Genomic DNA, 19,404 nt, shown 5'->3' on the forward strand with positions numbered 1-19,404 from the left:
TCCCTGTGTGTCCCCCTGCCCCTCCTCTTGGGTCCTGCCTTCTTTCTATTTATCGGGGCAGTATGCCCAAGGAGCGGCCAGGCCTGCTTAGGAACTTGTGGACAGACCCCAAACATGGCTAACATTAAAGAAAAGCTCCGCTAATGCTCAGACTTACCACTGCAATAAATATTGTTGCCACAGGTGTTCCACTTTGGACACTTTGTTTAAATGGGATGACTTTTTTTAAGCACCATACAGGGGCAGCTGGGCCACCCAGTGGATAGAGTCAGGCCTGGAGTCAAATCTGGCCTCAGACCCTTCCTAGTGGGGTGATCCTGGGCAAGTCACTCAGTCCCCATTGCCTGGCCCTTGCCCCTCTTCTGCCTTAGAATCAATACTCAGCAGTACTTCTAAGATGGAAGGTAAAGGTTTAAATTTTTTAAAGTCTCAAGGTTTATATAAAATAGAGATTCATTTCCTGCTCAGAAGGTGTATATGTAAAGCAAAAAAAACCGAAACAAAGAAAGCGGAGGAGACACTCTACAAAGAGGCTGGAGCCCTTTGGGGCCTGTGGCTGGGGGAGAGCCCGTGCCCGGGAGCCGGGGCAGGCTGAGACCAGAGCCGAGCGGCACCCATACGATGGGTCTTGGAGTAACTCCTGTCGAGGGAGTGGCCTGATGCCAAGCCTCTTAGCCCTGCTGACAGAAGCTTTTCTCAGGGAGGATCGTTCAAGGCCCCACCTTTACATGGCAATAGGCAGGAGGAGAGTGAGAGAAGCAGCTGCCTGTGACAGTCGTTTACAGACACAGAACAGCTTCTCCCAAGGAAGCATTTGCTAATAGAGGGGAAATTAAGGACATGGGAAAAAAAAAAACCTTACCAGCATTTTGCATGCTTTTCCTGTCTTTCAGGAGCACATCACCAAGGATTTCTCGATAGAATACCAACAAGTGAATGTAGCACATATTTCCTATTAATGTTTCTGGTAGTAGACTATTAAAAAAGAGAAAAAAAATTACAAAAATACAAATCAGGGGTGGCTGGGTTGCTCAGTGCTCAGAGAGCCAGACCTAAAGACAGGATGTCCTGGGTTCAAACCTGGCTTCTGATACTTCCTAGAGATGTGACCCTGGTCAAGTCACTTCACCCCCATTGACTAGCCCTTACTGCTCTTCTGCCTTAGAACCAAAATAAAGTATTGATTCTAAGATGAAAGGAAAGGGTTTAAAAATATATAAATTAGCCCAAAGTGTTTGTAATGAGCTTACATTTACTCTAATAAGTATCTCTAAAGCACTGCTTCATTATGCAACAATTATAGCAATTAACTTAAAGGAAAATCCCATCATGCAACTGGTGTAAACCTTAAAATTTCTTAGACTTACAAATGTTGGAAATTTCACCATTGGGAAATTTCATACTTGAAAAATTTCCTACTGATAGTCTATTGGAATGTGAACCCCCTTGGCATGGGAGGGTCTTTCTCCTCCCTACTTAAGATTACTTTAGGACAGAAACCTTTTGCTGAACAATGGAAAGGGCTTTGACCTATGCTTAAGCATAGAACAGGAAGTTCTTTGCTTCATGATTGATTTTAGAATTGATACAATAGAGATACTTGGAATGACAGAACCAGGTCTTGGAACTTCCAATCTCCACCCTGCTCAGGGTAACAGGATTTAGGAAGGGCTGCAGCAAAGGATCAAGATTTAATTATTTGAGAATATGACCTTCAACAGACATGTGCAAAGCCACAGACCTCTGGGCGGTCCTGGGTTAAGCTAGAGCCACCATTGGCATAGGGGAGACATCGACAGTGATTGGTAGATGTGAGAACTGAGGGGAGGGAACTTGGATGGTTTCCTTAAAGATAGCGGGGGCCTGAGGACTAGGGAGGTTGGAGAAGTTTTGCTCTGAGAGGTTGTGCTCTGAGGAGCTTGCTCTGAAGGAAGCTGGAGGTGGAGGCCCCTGAGACTGTTTCTCCATTTTGGTCACGTGAGTGATAGGGACTGATCTCTTTTCTTTGCCCCAGCTATCTAAGGGCTTGGGCCTTTTGGCCCAGCCTAAACAGAGGGGGTATTTAAGCCCTATTCCCTTCTCTCTCTCTCTCTCTCTCTCTCTCTCTAATACTTTTCTTCCTCCTGTTTGTAATTAAACTCCATAAAAGGTTGACTGCTGACTTGAGTTTTCATTAAGGAATTACATAGCTGAATTCCTTGGCAATCTTAAATTAATATATATCAGTCTTTTAAAGTGATTTCCTTGTCACACTGGCTAATCACAGAGAAAACTTTCTAAATAATTTTATATTCCTCTAAATGCATATTGAAGTATCAACAATGTGCTACTATACTTGTTTTCATATTTGCTTCTTAGTATACTCACAAGTCCAGAATTAAATGTTGAAGAAAAAGGATAGGAATAAAATGCCAACCCTTTAGGCATTTTACAACTGCTCAGTCTGATGCCTTCATAAATGTACTAGAGAGTGCAAATCTAACCTTATAAAGACAATTGTGCATAAGTATGGCTGTACACACAGTAACCATCTCAGTGTTAAGAAAATTTGTGAGTGGTTAGATAGAGGCTCCTATCTTTAATCCATATTCTTTCTTAGTTTTAAGAAAGGGAGAAATAAAAGGCAGAATAAATTAGAGATTAGGGACACATACTGCCATTCTGTTGAAAGAATATGAAATAAACTGTAACCTCTCTTAAAATTTTTTTTTAAATTTAAATTTTTTTATTTATTAATTTGTTTATTGAAACAAATATACATTCCCAGGTATATCTGAAAGGATTAGCATCTTCTTCTATAGGGTTTTGAAACTATAGAGTACTGAAATAGTTATATAAATGGTAAATAAGGAAGAGGAAGGTAAAGTCACTGGCCTAGATAGATCTGTAGTGGATAAACTCTTAGGGTTGAAGTGTCAGATTTCCATTTGGTGACCCATTTAAAGTCTCAGGATAATGGCAGTCACTTTGAGGTTAATCCACAGAAAATTATAATTACTGGATGGGCAGAGAGAACAAGTGCCTTGATATGTTGTTAGGAGAGCTATGAAGTGGTCCAACCATTCTGGAAAGAAATTGGAACCACATCCAAAAAGTCCCTGAAGAGGGGGCAGCTGGGTGGTTCAGTAGATTGAGAGTCAGGTTTAGAGACAGGAGTTCAAATATGGCCACAGACACTTCCTAGCTGTGTGACCCTGGGCAAGTCACTTGATCCCCATTGCCTATTCTTTACCACTCTTCTGCCTTGGAACCAATACAGAGTATCTATTCTAAGACATAAGGCTAAGGGTTTGGCTTTTATTTTAAGTCTCTGAAGCACAAATTTAGGGGATTTTTTTAGGTTAGTAGTAAGAAAAATTGGCATCTTCACCATTCAGGCCTTCTGAATGCAAAGTAAGCTAAATTGTCTACTTTTGATTCATCTCCTCCATCCATGATATACAAACATTACTGTGCAGTTTTAAAATGAGAAAGACATGACAAAAATAGCATTTGGTAGAATTTCTGGTGGGCATTGTTTTTTGTCAATAGCTCTTAATTTATACAATGGAAAAAAAGTCCACTGTAAAATATCCAGCTCTCAATGGGGAATGAGGAAAATGCGAAAATTAGAGATAACTGATACCACACATCTTATTTTAACTAAAGTTTCTATATCCATCCTAGTCAAGTTTTTCATCTGAATTAGAAGAAAGTTAGATCAATTTGAACATTGTTGATTGTTAGTTTCTCCAATAATCCTTTGTGCCAGTGATAATTAATATTTAAATTGCCAAAAGGCCACAAGCAAATGAAGCAAAGGCAGACAATCTGCAGACAGGTTAATCAGTTTCTGAATAAATCAGCAGTGAGCACATGTGCAAAAGTCAATACCAACCTCAATATGCTTCTTGACCTTCTATTTAGAGATCTCAGTTTGACCAGAAGTTGAGGCTGTCTCCTCATTGTCATCATCTGATGAAAAACGCTGCTGGCAACTTAAAAAAAAATTAGAAATCTATTTTAGAATTCTTGACATTTTTGATAGTGTTATAGAGAAAAAGGATGTTAAACATACATATCAATGAGAAAAGGCAAATTACACAAAATGTTTGTCACTTACATCACAAGTAAAGGAATGGACAAAAGAGATAAGGTTCAGTGATGCCAAATATCATTCTTTCCCAACATGTATATTCTATATGGTAAATCCCTACCACTCTGGTGAAATGACTGACAGCCTCATCCTCATCTGCTTTTTATAAGATTAGTATAAGGGAGGGAAAATGTAGTGGTTCCTCATCTAATTTTGGACAGCCTTCTGAATCATGGACAAATCCTAGATTGGGAACAAATGGGAAGAAGACATGCCACACTTGAGATGTGGGAACAGGGGTTATAGACTCATCAAATTAAACAGAAGGATTATTTGCCTCTACTCTCTTTGGCTCTCATGTTAGTTCTCACATTTGCTACAAGGAAAATTTGCTCTTAGTGAAGAAGCCTTTAGTATTAGGTTAATATTAATTAAGACTTTAATATTAAATCCTCTATTTCTTAATGCTCAGTTTAAGTGTAAATAGTTTGTAAAAGAAAGTATGTCTATGTTACACTATTGTGTACTCCACAGAAGACAACTGCTTTCTTTGTTACATCTTATCTTTGTTAAAATCTTAGGAAAAAGAATGTTTAAATATAAAGCATACCTCTTCTTGAGACCGAAGGATCCACTTCAATGCCTTTTTCATAAGGTGTGCCACCATTCAAGTAAAGTTCGTAGGTTCTACAGAAAGTGGTAATTAATACACTCAGTACATTTTGAGAAATACAGGGAGAAAATTCATATGAGGACAGTGTCTAGTTTTCCATCTTGTTGGTCTTGTGGCAACATCTTTTTAATGCTGAGAGGTATAAAAACATCACCATAAAAAATCTTACTCAGGTGCCTATTTTCATATGATAACTTGCTATCCACTATATGAAAGAAATTCTCTGGAAGGAAACTTAAAATTACTTACTTGGGAGGAATGGGTATTCCATTGGCATCAAAAAGTTTCAGGAAGTCCCAGCCACAGCTTAACTCTCCCTTTTCACCAGTTGACTAGAAAAGTAAAACAAATATATGAAGCTTGACATCTGAGAATCTCTAAAGTACAAAGATCCATTTTTTTGGTTGGAAACACAATACAAATTCAAATTCTAAAATATTCTTCATGAGAAAAATAAGTGCCATGTTTCTGGGCCAACATGAGACTAAAGAGAAATACTATAATCAAATAAAGAAAAGAATAGGATTTGATATGCATTAGTGTCATGGTTCCTGTTTTTCAAGAGTTAGTTTCAAGAGTTTGTTCAAGAACTTGTTAAAGAGTTAACACGAGGACTTCCTGGTAAGCATGGCGGCAGTCTAAACACGGGTCACTTCCTCTCCCCAGCACACACCGACAAAGACTAACCCAAAAGATCTTAAAAATCATTTTCAAAAGAACGGAGGAACTGTACAGTAGGGCTCAGCATTGAAGGTACATGGGATTGGGTCTTTTCCAATCTATAAGAGGGTGAAAAAGCTTCCACCCAAAAGTGAGTCGATCCACCCTCCCCCACCACACCTATGGAGCCGGAGCCAGAGCCAGAGCCAGAGCCAGCGCACGCCAAAACAAGTGAGTGAGGGGCACCTCTAGAGTGAGCAAAGGGCACTTCTAGGTCCTTGGGAGCTGACTAGGACCGCCAGGGATGCATCCCTGAAAGCAGCTAGGCAGGAAACCTCAGCATGCGAGAGAGCACAGACCTTAGGTGCTTGGAGCCAGTGCACCCGCCAGAACTAGGGAATGAGCAACGAGCACCTCTAGAACGAGCAAGGGGCACTTCTAGGTCCTTGGGAGCTGACTAGGATCACCAGGGACCAACCCCTGAAAGCAGCTAGACTGGAAACCCAGGTGGGCAGGAGAGCGCAGACCTTGAGCGCCCCTGGGAAGTTAGCACAGAGAAGAGCTGCAAAGGACTGTGGAGATTCGAGAGCTTGCCTCAGGCAAAATCCTTACTCCTTAACTCCATACACAGAGAACCTGCCCAGCCCACTCAGATTTCTGACTAAATAGGGAAGGAAAAATATCCATGAAAATGGCTAATTGTCTGCAGGAGCCTCAAAATCCTTCCCCCCCAAAAAAACAAAATAAAGGCAGTCACCCTCGAAAAATTTTACGGAGGAAAAACCCAGGCTAAAGAGGAAATACTGGACGAAATTCAAACAGAGGCAAAATCTAAAAAAAAAAATGGAAATTGCCCACAAGCCCTGGAAGAATTTAAATTGGAGCTTATCAAAAAGATGGAAGCCTTCTGGTTACAGAAGTGGGAAATGGTTAAAAAAAATGAATAAATCATAGCTGAATACCAAAAGGTTAAAGCCAAAAACCAAAAGATTATAACAGAAAATCAGGCCTTAAGGACCAGAATTGAGCAACTGGAAACCAATGATCTTGCAAAACAGCAAGAATTAATAAAACAAAGTCAAAAGACTGACAAAATAGAAGAAAACATAAAATATCGCACTGACAAGGTAACAAATCAGGAAAACAGAGGAAGGAGAGAATTTGAGAATCATTGGTTTACCTGAAAAGCCAGAAATAAACAGAAACCTTGACACCATACTACAAGAGATCATCCAAGAAAACTGCCCTGAAGTTTTTTAACAAGGGGGCAAAATTGACATTGAAAGACTTCATAGAACACCCTCTACACTAAACCCCCAAAAAACAACTCCCAGAAATGTAATTGCCAAATTCCAAAGCTTTCAAGCTAAGGAGAAAATCCTACAAGAAGCCAAAAAGAGACAATTCAGATACAAAGGAGCACCAATCAGGATCACACAAGACCTGGCAGCTTACACACTAAAGGACCACAAGGCCTGGAACATGATATTCAGAAAGGCAAGAGAATTGGGTCTTCAACCAAGAATCACCTATCCACCAAAACTGACTATATACTTCCAAGGGAAAGTATGGGCATTCAACAAAATAGAAGATTTCCAAATGTTTGTAAGGAAAGGACCAGAACTAAGTGGAAAGTTTGATATTCAAACACAAAGATCAAGAGAAACATGAAAAGGTAAATATGAAAAACAGGGAAAAGGAGAAAAATGTGTTGTTTTTTTTTTAAATTCAAACTCTCTTCTTTAAGGGCTACAATTAGATCAAATTATATATATATTAATATATGGGGGAAATGTTATTTGTAACTCTCAAAAAATGTTTTCATTATTATAGTAAATAGAAGAATCATTCATAGGAAAAGATTGGGGCATTAAAGGCTATAAAATGATATGCAAAAAAAAAGGGTGGAGGGGAATCAATGATGGTACCAAGAGATACTTGAAGAAATAAAATAAATAGAATAATCTTTGTCACACAAAGATACACATAGGAAGGGGAGAAGAAGAGTACTCTTATAAGAGGGAGAGGAAGAGAGTGCTAATAAACTTGAATATTACTCTCAGTGAAATCAATTCTGAGAGGGGAGAGCATCTAGATCCATTGGGATCTTAAAGTCTATTTTATGCAACAGGGTAAGGAAGAAGGGAAAACTAAGGGGGGTAGGGGAGAGGGAGTTCAAAAAAAGGGAGGGAAGGAGAGGGGGGAGGGAACTTAACAGACCCTAAAAAAAAAACAAGAAGGGATTAAAAAGGGAGGGGCAAGAAAGGGAAGCATATCAAGGGAGGGGTATAGGGGGATTGATTAAAAGTAAACCACTGGGTGAAAAGGATATAGCAAAAGAAGAAAGGGCAGAACTAGGAGAGGATATCAAAATGCTAGTAAATTCACAAGTGACAATCATAACTTTGAACATGAATGGGATGAACTCACCCATAAAACGAAGACGAATAGGAGAGTAGATTAGAATCCAGAATCCTATCATATGTTGTCTACAAGAAACACACATGAGGTGAGTAGATACTCACAAGGTCAGAATTAAAGGTTGGAATAAGAATATTGGGCCTCAACTGACAGAAAGAAGGCAGGAATTGCAATCATTTACCAAAGTAAAAACAGACCTGATTAAAAGGGACAGGGAAGGTAAATACATCCTGATAAAAGGGAGTATAGATAATGAGGAAATATCACTAATCAACATGTATGCACCAAATGGTATAGCACCCAAATTTCTAATGGAGAAACCTAGTAGAATTGAAGGAGGAAATAGATAGTAAAACTATACTAGTGGGAGACCTGAACCTACCACTATCAAATTTAGATAAATCTAATCAAAAAATAAATAAGAAAGAGGTAAAAGAGGTGAATGAAACGTTAGAAAAATTAGAGTTAATAGATATATGGAGAAAAATAAATAGGGACAAAAAGGAATACACCTTCTTTTCAGCAGCACATGGCACATTCACAAATATTGACCATATACTAGGTCATAAAAACATGGCATAAAACTGCGTAGAAAAGCAGAAATAACAAATGCAACCTTTTCAGATCATAAGGCAATAAAAATAATGATCAGTAAGGGTACATGGTGAGCCAAATAAAAAATTAATTGGAAATTAAATAATATGATTCTCCAAAATCAGCTAGTTAGAGAACAAATTATAGAAACAATTAATAATTTCATTGAAGAAAATGACAATGATGAGACATCCTTTCAAACTCTATGGGATGTAGCCAAAGCAGTACTCAGGGGAAAATTTATATCCTTGAGTTCATATATTAACAAATTAGGGAGGGCAGAGGTCAATAAATTGGACATGCAAATCAAAAAACTTGAAAGTGAACAAATTAAAAACCCCCAGAAGAAAACCAAATTGGAGATCCTAAAAATTAAGGGAGAAATTAATAAAATCAAAAGTGATAGAACTATTGAACTAATAAATAAGACTAGAAGCAGGTATTTTGAAAAAAAAACAGACAAAATAGACAAAGTATTGCTCAATCTAATAAAAAAGAGGAAAGGAAAACCAAATTAATAGTATCATGGATGGAAAGGAAGAACTCACCTCCAATGAAGAGGAAATTAAGGCAATCATTAAAAACTATTTTGCCCAATTATATGGCAATAAATATGCCAATCTAGGTGATATGGATGAATATTTACAAAAGTATAAATTGCCTAGATTAACAGAAGAAGAAATAGAATTCTTAAATAATCCCATATCAGAAAAAGATATTGAACAGGCCATCAAAGAACTCCCTAAGAAAAAATCCCCAGGGCCTGATGGATTCACAAGTGAATTCTATCAAACATTCAAAGAACAGCTAATCCCAATACTATACAAACTTTTTGACATAATAAGCAAAGAGGGAGTTCTACCAAATTCATTTTACGACACAAATATGGTACTGATCCCAAAGCCAGGCAGGCCAAAAACGGAGAAAGAAAACTACAGACCAATCTCCTTAATGAACACAGCAAAAATCTTAAACAGGATGCTAGCAAAAAGACTCTAGCAAGTCATCATGAGGGTTATTCACTATGATCAGGTGGGATTTATACCAGGAATGCAAGGATGGTTCAATATCAGGAAAACCATCCACATAATTGACCATATCAACAAACAAACCAACAAAAATCACATGATTATCTCAACTGATGCAGAAAAAGCTTTTGACTATTTTGTCAACAACACTCATTCCTGTTGAAAACACTAGAAAACATAGGAATAGAAGGGTCTTTCCTAAAAATAATAAACAGTATCTATCTAAAACTATCAGCCAACATCATCTGCAATGGGGATAAACTAGATGCATTCCCAATAAGATCAGGAGTGAAACAAGGATGCCCATTATCACCTTTATTATTCAATATTGAACTAGAAACACTAGCAGTTGCAATTAGAGAAGAAAAAGAAATTGAGGGTATTAAAATTGGAAATGAGGAGACCAAGCTATCACTCTTTGCAGATGACATGATGGTCTACTTAAAGAATCCTAGAGAATTAACTAAAAAGCTGGTGGAAATAATCAACAACTTTAGCAAAGTTGCAAGATACAAAATAAACCCACATAAGTCATCAGCATTTCTATATATATCTCCAATACATCTCAGCAGCAGGAATTAGAAAGAGAAATTCCATTCAAAATCACCGTAGACAATATAAAATACTTAAGAATCTATCTGCTGAGACAAACACAGAAACTATATGAACACAACTACAAAACACTTTCCATGCAACTAAAACTAGATTTGAGCAGTTGGAAAAACATTAACTGCTCATGGGTAGAATGAGCTAACATAATAAAAATGACAATCCTACCCAAACTTATCTATCTATTTAGTGCCATACCCACTGAACTTCCAAAAAACTTTCTTACTGAATTAGAAAAAAACAATAACAAAGTTCATTTGGAAGAACAAAAGATCAAGGATATACAGGGAAATAATGAAAAAAAATACAAAGAAGGTGGCCTTGCAGTCCCAGATCTCAAACTATACTATAAAGCAGTAGTCATCAAAACAATTTGGTACTGGCTAAGAGACAGAAAGGAGGATCAGTGGAATAGACTTGGGGCAAGTGACCTCAGCAAGACAGTCTATGACAAACCCCAAAACTTCAGCTTTTGGGACAAAAATCCACTATTTGATAAAAACTGCTGGGAAAATTGGAAGACAGTGTGGGAGAGATTATGTTTGGATCAACACCTCACACCCTACACCAAGACAAACTCAAAATGGGTGAACGACTTGAATGTAAAGAAGGAAACAATAAGTAAACTATGTGAACACAAAATAGTATATACATGTCAGACCTTTGGGAAGGGAAAGATTTTAAAACTAAGCAAGACTTAGAAAGAGTCACAGAATGTAAAATAAATAATTTTGACTACATCAAATTAAAAAGGTTTTGTACAAACAAAATCAATGTAACCAAAATCAGAAGGGAAATAATAAATTGGGAAACAATCTTCATAACAAAAACCTCTGACAAAGGTTTAATTACTCAAATTTACAAAGAGCTAAATCAATTGTACAAAAAATCAAGCCATGATCCAATTGATAAATGGGCAAGGGACAAGAATAGGCAATTTTCAGTTAAAGAAATCAAAAGTATTAATAAGCACAAAAAAAAGTGTTCTAAATCTCTGATAATCAAAAATTTTTTTAAAAGATGCAAATCAAAACAACTTTGTGGTATCACCTCATACCTAGCAGATTGGCTAACATGACCGCTATGGAAAGTAATGAATGCTGGAGGGGATGTGGCAAAGTAGGGACATTAATTCATTGCTGGTAGAGTTGTGAATTGATCCAACCATTCTGGAGGACAATTTGGAACTATGCCCAAAGGGCGCTAAAAGACTGTCTGCCCTTTGATCCAGCCATAGAACTGCTGGGTTTGTACCCCAAAGAGATAATAAGGACAAAGACATGTACAAGAATATTCATAGCTGCGCTCTTTGTGGTGGCAAAAAACTGGAAAATGAGAGGATGCCCTTCAATTGGGGAATGGCTGAACAAATTGTGGTATATGTTGGTGATGGAATACTATTGTGCTAAAAGGAATAATAAAGCGGAGGAATTCCATGTGAACTGGAATGACTTCCAGGAATTGATGCAGAGTGAAAGGAGCAGAACCAGGAAAACATTGTACACAGAGACTGATACACTGTGGTACAATCAAACGTAATGGACTTTGCCATTAGTGTCAATGCAATGTCCCTGAACAATCCGCAGGGATCTATGAGAAAAAACACTATCCACATGCTGAGGAAAACCTGTGGGAGTAAAAACACCGAGGAAAGGCAATTGCTTGACTATAGGTGCCAAGGGGATATGATTGGGGATATAGACTCTAAATGAACATCCCAGTGCAAATACAAACAACATGAAAATTGGTTTGGATCAAGGACACCTGTGATACCCAGTGGAATTGTGCATCGGATATGGGAGGGGTGTCAGGAGGGGAGGAAGGAAATAAAATGATTCTTATATCAAAGAAATAATGTTTGAATTGAACAAATAAAATAATGTTTAAGGGAAAAAAAGAGTTAACATGATTCAGTAGAAAGAATAACTGGTACTTGGAAGGAGAGACACAAAAGTTATTATGCTATTTTAAAAATTGAAATTAAGTGTAAAGAATTATTTGATATATTAGTTTATATTAATATATGTTGCCAAGTTTTTAGTGAAATATTTAAATATTTGTATTTATTTTGTATATATACATACTTCCCTAAAAATACTATCATCTACTTTGCCAAAATGAATAGTTACAGTCATCTTGGGCTTCTATGTTCTTTAGGATTTATAGGACCTGTTAGATTTAAAATAGTTTTGAGCGTCAAATAGTTGTAGATAAGAGAGTGGGAGTCATAAACTGTAATAATTAAAATGTTTGGGAGCAAGGGAAATATATAACAATTATGACCGCTGAAATATGTTTTCTACTGTGTCTTGGTTTTATATAAATATAAGATGGTCGCCAGGGAATATATTCCCAATTTATGAATATGCCCAAGCCAACTGGGGTTTATAGAGAAATTTAATTTATAATACACTGATTAATCAATAGAAAAAGAGAGAAAGTAAGAAAGGAATAAGAATGAAGGGCCTCAAGCCAATAAGGCCTAGACCTCAGTCCTAAGAGATAAATCAGTCAGTTGGTTTTATCACTCACCCAAGATCTCTCTAGGTAAGGCTTCTCATGCCAACCTCAGGCTTCACCTTCAAGAGAGCCTCCTTTCAAGAAATGTTTCCAGAGAATTCTCCTCCTGACTCCTTCTGAGTTCACCTTCCACAGCCTCCTTCAAGACCTCTCCAGGAGCTCTCTCCTCTCAGACCTCCTTCAGAGCATCAACCCCCCAAGACCTCCTTCAGAGCAAAATCTCCTCCTCCAGTCCTCAGACCCCACTATCTTTAAGCAAACAATCTAAGTCCCCTCCCCCCAGTTCTCACATCTACCAATCACTGTCCATGTCCCCCCCTGTGCCAATGGTGCCTCTAGCTTAACCCAGGACCGCCCAGAGGTCTGTCTCCTTTGCACATGTCTGTTGAAGGTCATATTCTCAAATAATTAAATCTTGATCTTTGCTGCAGCCCTTCCTAAATCCTGTTACTCTGAGTAGGGTGGAGATTGTAGTTTCCAAGACCTGGTTCTGTCATTCCAATTATCTCTATTGTATCAATTCTAAAATCAATCATGAAGCAAAGAACTTCCTGTTCTATGCTTAAGCATAGGTCAAAGCCCTTTCCATTGTTTAGCAAAAGGTTTCTGTCCTAAAGTAGTCTTAAGTAGGGAGGAGAAGGATCCTCCCATGCCAAGGAGTTTCATATTCCAATAGAGTTCTTACTATCAGTAGGAAATTTTTTCAAGTATGAAATTTCCCAATGGGGAAATTTCCAACATTCATAAGTCTAAGAAATTTTAAGGTTTACAGACCCACTCAAGTTTTGGTAAGCCCTCACTGTGGGTCTTTTGGTAAACTCTAACTCTAACTATACTTAGTGGGTAAATTCTTATGCATTTCCCAAAACAGGAATAAGAAATAAAAATTTCCTATAAATGATTACTGGAAAAAGCAAAACTCTTTCCTGAACTTACATTACGGACATAAGAGATGCCAACTTCAAATAATATCCCAAGGTCTGGTGATGATGAATTAGATCTAATAAAGCAATCTCCATCAAGCAAGCATGGCAAGATACCGGTTACCTAAAAAAAAAAAAGGACAAAAATACAGAAATAAAGATTTTCTACCTTGATCATTTTTAAATGGCATGTATTGTAAGTTTTATCCATGCCCCTGGCTCTGAGCAAATAATTTCGTTTCTCTGTATTCCTATCAATAAACTGGAACTATGTCTACTACCTGGTCAAAATACCAGATAGACTAAAAAAAAATCATACGGTTTCTGTTTGTTTTGTTATTGAAATGGTCAATTAAACTATCCCTGCATTCTTGGTATAAAATCTACCTGGTTATAGCATATTGCTCTTATGATATATTGCTGTAATGTCCTTGCTAATATTTTATTTAAATTTTTTGAACCTTTTTTGCATATTCGTTAGGGAGATTGGTGTTTAGTTTTCTTTCTCTGTTTTTTCTCTTCCTAATTTAGGTATCAACACCATATTAGTGTTATAAAATAGTTTATATGCTATTGGAATTAATTGTTCTTTAAACGTTTGGCAAAATTCACTTGTGAATCCATCTTGTTCTAGGAGGGGTTTTCCTTAGGGATATATATATATATATGTATATATATATTTTTTTCCCCAGCAGAATTTAGTTTATGAAAAACACTTAACTTTTGAATTCTGCCTATTCTGAATTCCATTTCTACCAAGTCTCTACTCAAATTTCACCTGCTGCAAGAGGCCTTCTCCTCACTCTGAAATCCTGAAAAATAATATTGCCTCTATGTCAGAAATAGCATAAAAATATCTTTCTAGGACATTTATACATCATGAAGGGGCCATTCATTTGATAAGAGTAAATTTAGGAGGACAAAGAAATGTTCTCAGTGATGAATAAGTATGCCCAAAATATTTGAAGAATAAGTGTAAAGTTTGTCATTGTGTTAAGGTTATCTTTCATGGGAGATTTGCAGAAAGAGTTGTACAGGATTGGGTGTGGATGGGTTGAAACTGGCACCAGGGGTGGGAGAACCCAAGCTGATGAAGCCACAGATTCTTTGAAGGACTAAAGCATGATGATTCACAAGAGTTATAATTTCAATGACTCAGAAAAAGTAGTGATTCGACTTAAGTACTCAAAGCACTTTTTTGGATTCAAGTAAAAATGTGGTCCTACTTGCAACACAATGTACTAATTATATATTTGTAACACATTGTCCTTTTCCCCTCTGTAATTTTGCTATTGTGTTTTTTAAAGAAAATTCCTTATTTAAGGAATATAGAATGACAGCCAAAATCTTGAAAATCTAATATATTATATTTAATGAGTAAAGAATATTCATTTTAATGTCATTTGTTAAATTGCTTACTCACTCGTGGAGAAAAGGTCCAAGTTTTGGGCTTTTTAGGTTGCCATGTAGCTCTGACTGTATGAATATTGCTCAGGACCTGAAAAGAGATTTTGATATATGGAATTATTATGTAAAAAATTCTGAAAATGCTTTATTTTTTTTAGCTTAAAGAGCTTAGCTAATATAGTCATTAAAATGACTAGACTAAGATTTCTCAAGACTATATATAAATTCAGACTTTAAACTTTTATGCTTGTATTTACAGACAGTTCTCTCTTTACATATGTGGACCATTCTACAGACCTCTATCTAAAGTGATTTTCTCTGTCAACTCCTGACCCAGAATAGAGGAGTCAGGACCCCTAACTCAGACCAGAAGGACCAGGGCCTAATTAAGGCAGATCTCCAACTCACAAAAAAATAAACCAGAGTAGTCAAGAATTTATAAATTGCATCTATAATTGAATAGGACTAGGGGATGCACACATCAGGACACCACAGGTACCGTTATCCCAGAGTGCCCAATGCCATTACAATACAGGGGCTTTTAAAGCAAAAAAAAAAAAAAAACCCACAAGCGGGAAGGGCGAGGCACACAAAGCATACAGAACAGAGTAAATGACATCATGAGATTATGGACAAAAGTGATTGGTTACAGAGCTGAAGCACAAGGAACAACATTATTGGTAGAAAGTTTGGTTAACTGGGTTTAGCAACATCCCCTTCTTTTCCCATGGGACTAAAAACGGCTCATTATTGGGGTCCAGGTGTCAGATAGAAGTACAGACTTTTGGACAGCAAACCAAACATCCTTGAAGGATAACTTAGTAGCTAAAGATATTGACCCAATTCCATTTCTTTCTCACATAGTCCTTGAGGTAAGGAAAATTCCTTGAAATAGAAGAGCTGGATTTGTAAACTTAACCCATTATAGACCAGCTGAATTCTGAACTAAATTCAGAAATAAAGTGTTATGATTTAAGCAGCAATAGGAAAAAGGAAAGGGAAAAACTTTGGAACTCAGCTTAGGGGAGGGATTGGTCAGTCCAAAGTCTCTTCTGAAAATTAAGTTAATTTCACTTTACATAATATGAATTTGCCTGCAGATGTAGGGAAGGGGAGAGAAGGAGAGAGGCAGGAAGGAGGTAGAGAAGAGACTAGCACATAGGGACAAGGTTCAAAGAAGTCATATCAAAAAGAAAAACATGAAGGGGCTGTGGCCAGCCATGTAGGGGCCAGGTATCAAAATAAACAAAAGAGGAATAGCCTCCAACAGGAGCCTGGACCAGATAATCAGTAGTTGAATGTGGACAGACAGAAGACAGACACACAGAAGCTGGATGTGCAGATAGGTGGGTAGAGTGGGGCAAAAGTCTCCTCTTTTGGCTCTGGAAGTCTCAAGCCAAGCTGCTGATGCACCAGAGGTTGTGTCTCTATAGTCATTCACTTGGAGGCTTTTTTGGTTGGATTTTTTTGGTGGGGGTGTAAAAATTAATGTCAAATAATAAAAATATTATATTTTAAGGGATTTATTAATGATAATCAGAAATAAAGGAATAAAGAGGATACAAAATAAAGACCACATGCCTATGGCTCATCAATCAGTTCAAACACCCACCTTACTACCATCAAGCTCAGGACAGGAAGTAAAGAGGCAGGATCCTCCAAGTTACCTCCTAATATCCCTTGTCTACAGGAAGTACATAATGACAGGAAGTCAGTGGGCTCCTAGGAAATGTAGTTCTTTTTTTAGGGTAACAGAATTTTCAATTATACATTCCCCCTGAAATCCATGGAAGACTAGTCTCTCCAATGGATCTTGTAAACATAACCAACTTTGAAATTACAATAATTTGGGGATAAAAGGAAAAGAGAACACAACCAATGATTGCTAGGCACATTGACAAAAAGCCAGTTAGGGGGAAGTCCCCTTTGGCATAAGAGTATACATACAAAACAAATGCATTCAACCCCATACAGTTCAAATCACCACATCCTAAAGTGTACTCTGGATCTTCTGGCGCAGTGTGTGGTCTGTGGAGGCATCTTCATGGTGCCTTCTCCAAACCCAAACGGGTAACTTTCTGGATTTGGAGAGGTAGCATGTTTCTTAAGCTAAAATTACTCTCAAAAGAATTTAAACTTTGTATTTTAGAATAATAATACATTTCCCCCCTGAAGAGGGTGTTGAAAAACACAGAGATCACTTAGGGATACATGGCTGAGTTATGAGGTATATGAATCAATTGGCAAGAGAAATAAAAAACATCAAAAAAATCCAAATAAAAGAGAAAAGATAACTTCTGGATGAAATATAGACTATCAAAGTCTTATGTGTAAAAATTCTAAGTAAAGGAAAAATAAATCCATAACAGGTCCTCGAATTAGGGCCCAATTAAAGTGATTTGTCCCACAAGACTGTAGGACAAAATGCAATAATATTTCACTTACCCATTTGCAGCCAAGACTATAGGAAATTGCCATATTATAAGAGAGAAAAAAGGACTAGATTTTTGTGTGATAGAGAAGTGTCATTCCCTGGTCTGATTTTACCTTCACTCTCAGGGGTAGGGGGAGCCAGGATAATAGCCAAACTTCGGTACTTGTCTGTGAGTATTTCACAAAGAGTGTAGTATAAGGTGTTCTATGTCTTAACATATGTCAAGCGTCACAACCTCTAGTCTCACATTAGGTTCAAGTCCTTTTGTATTGTAAACCTCAAATTTCCTTAGACTTATAATTGTTGAAAATTTCACCATTGGGATATTTCATACTTGGAAAATTTCTTACTGATAGTCTATTGGAATGGGAACCCCATTGGCATGGGAGGTTCTTTCTCTTCCCTTCTTAAGATTACTTTAGGACAGAAACCCTTTGCTGAACAATGGAAAGGACTTTGACCTATGCTTAAGCATAGAACAGGAATTTCTTTGAGTCTTGATTGATTTTAGAATTGATACAATGGAGATACTTGGAATAAATCTCCACCCTATTCAGTCCTAATAGGATTGAGTAAGGGCTGCAGCCTAGATCAAAATTTAATTATTCCAATCTCTACCATACTCAAGTTAACAGGATTTAGAAAGGGCTGTAACAAAGGAGTATAGATTTAATCATTTGAAAATATGAACTTCAACAGACATGTGCAAAAGCCAGAAACCTCTGGGCGGTCCTGGGTTAAGCGAGAGCCTCCATTGACAGGGAAATTGATGAAGAGTGATTGGTAGATGTGAGGACTGAGGGGAGGCAACTTGGATGGTTTCCTTAAAGATAGGAGGGTCTGGAGACTAGAGGGGGTTGAGTTTTTGGTCGGTGTGGTTCCTGGGCTCTGAGGAAGCTTGCTCTGAAGGAAGCTGAAGGTGGGGGCCTCTGAGACTGTTTCTCCATTTTGGACACGTGAGTAATAGGGACGGATCTCTTTTCTTTGCTCCAGCTATCTAAGGGCTTGGGCCTTTTGGCCCAGCCTAAACAGAAGGGGTATTTAAGCCCTATTCCCTTCTCTCCCCTTTCTCTCTCTATATATATCTCTAATTCCTTTCTTGCTCCTATTGTAATTAAACTCCAAAAAAGGCTGACGGCTGACTTGAGTTTTTCATTTAGGAATTACATAGCTGAATTCCTTGGCGACCTTAAATTAATATATATCAGTCTTTTAAAGTGATTCCCTTGTAACAGTATTGGCTTAGAAGTTCATCAATCCTACCTGGACTGGTGTGGTCTTTTTTGACCTTGTGCTCCATTGGCACTATGCAAGTAACTTTGTGCTTCTTTGGCACTATGCAAGTAACTTTGTGCTTCTTTGGCACAATAACTTTTTTTAAACTATCAATGGCATCATTTTTATAGTCTAAAGCTTTTGGGTATGCATTAATACTATAGCAAATGTAATTTAAACTTATATTAATGCAAAATCAAAAAAGTTAAAGAAAATTTTCTTAATACTATTGACATGTGCTTCAAATACAAAAAAGAGAGAAAAATAAAATAGTATATTGCACATACAAGCAAAAACAATAATAAAGTTTTTAAAAATAAAAAATATATAACTTATAATCATTGACACACTGTGTCAGCTAAGGAAAGGTAGAAGAGAAAGGTTTCTCATCAAAAATGAGATCCATTTCCTTTTCAAACTTGGCCATGATCCACTGTTTACAAAGTAATAGTTTTTTTTTTTTATAAAGAACAGTAATACAACAGGTGATGCACATTCAAAAGAATCAAAATCCCCAAAGTTATAATAGCCCATTTAATGACAATAGCAAATAAACCCACTATCATATTTTACATGAATCTGCTGTATGCCATTTAAAACTAATAGATACTTATCACAATTTTTTCAGGTATAGCAATGTTTCAATCTTGGCTGAGATATTTTAAAAAATCTATTACTGCCATCATTACAAAATGTGGCAAAGTCTAGAAAAAAACAGCCTCTGTACTGTTGATGTTGGGTCTAAAAAACGTCACCAAGAATCTAGATCATTCTGGTGGAAGGCT

The 19,404-nt window shown here is 37.2% G+C and overlaps 1 protein-coding gene across 3 annotated transcripts in view; it reads right to left on the minus strand.

The window, feature by feature from the left end:
• The window catches only part of NPHP1 (nephrocystin 1), a 57,681-nt gene that overhangs the window by 9,974 nt on the left and 28,303 nt on the right, over window positions 1–19,404 (minus strand). For all 3 annotated transcript variants that reach the window (XM_007476571.3, XM_007476570.2, XM_016425287.2), the window contains exons 12-17: window positions 14,927–15,001; window positions 13,517–13,627; window positions 4,998–5,080; window positions 4,686–4,762; window positions 3,878–3,977; window positions 863–975 (exon numbers count right to left, since the gene is read on the minus strand). In XM_007476571.3, the coding sequence (XP_007476633.1) occupies window positions 863–975; window positions 3,878–3,977; window positions 4,686–4,762; window positions 4,998–5,080; window positions 13,517–13,627; window positions 14,927–15,001 (559 nt within the window). The remainder of the gene's footprint in view (window positions 1–862; window positions 976–3,877; window positions 3,978–4,685; window positions 4,763–4,997; window positions 5,081–13,516; window positions 13,628–14,926; window positions 15,002–19,404) is intronic.

This window comes from Monodelphis domestica, chromosome 1 (genome assembly GCF_027887165.1).
Source record: "Monodelphis domestica isolate mMonDom1 chromosome 1, mMonDom1.pri, whole genome shotgun sequence".
NCBI classification, from domain to species: Eukaryota; Metazoa; Chordata; class Mammalia; order Didelphimorphia; family Didelphidae; genus Monodelphis; species Monodelphis domestica.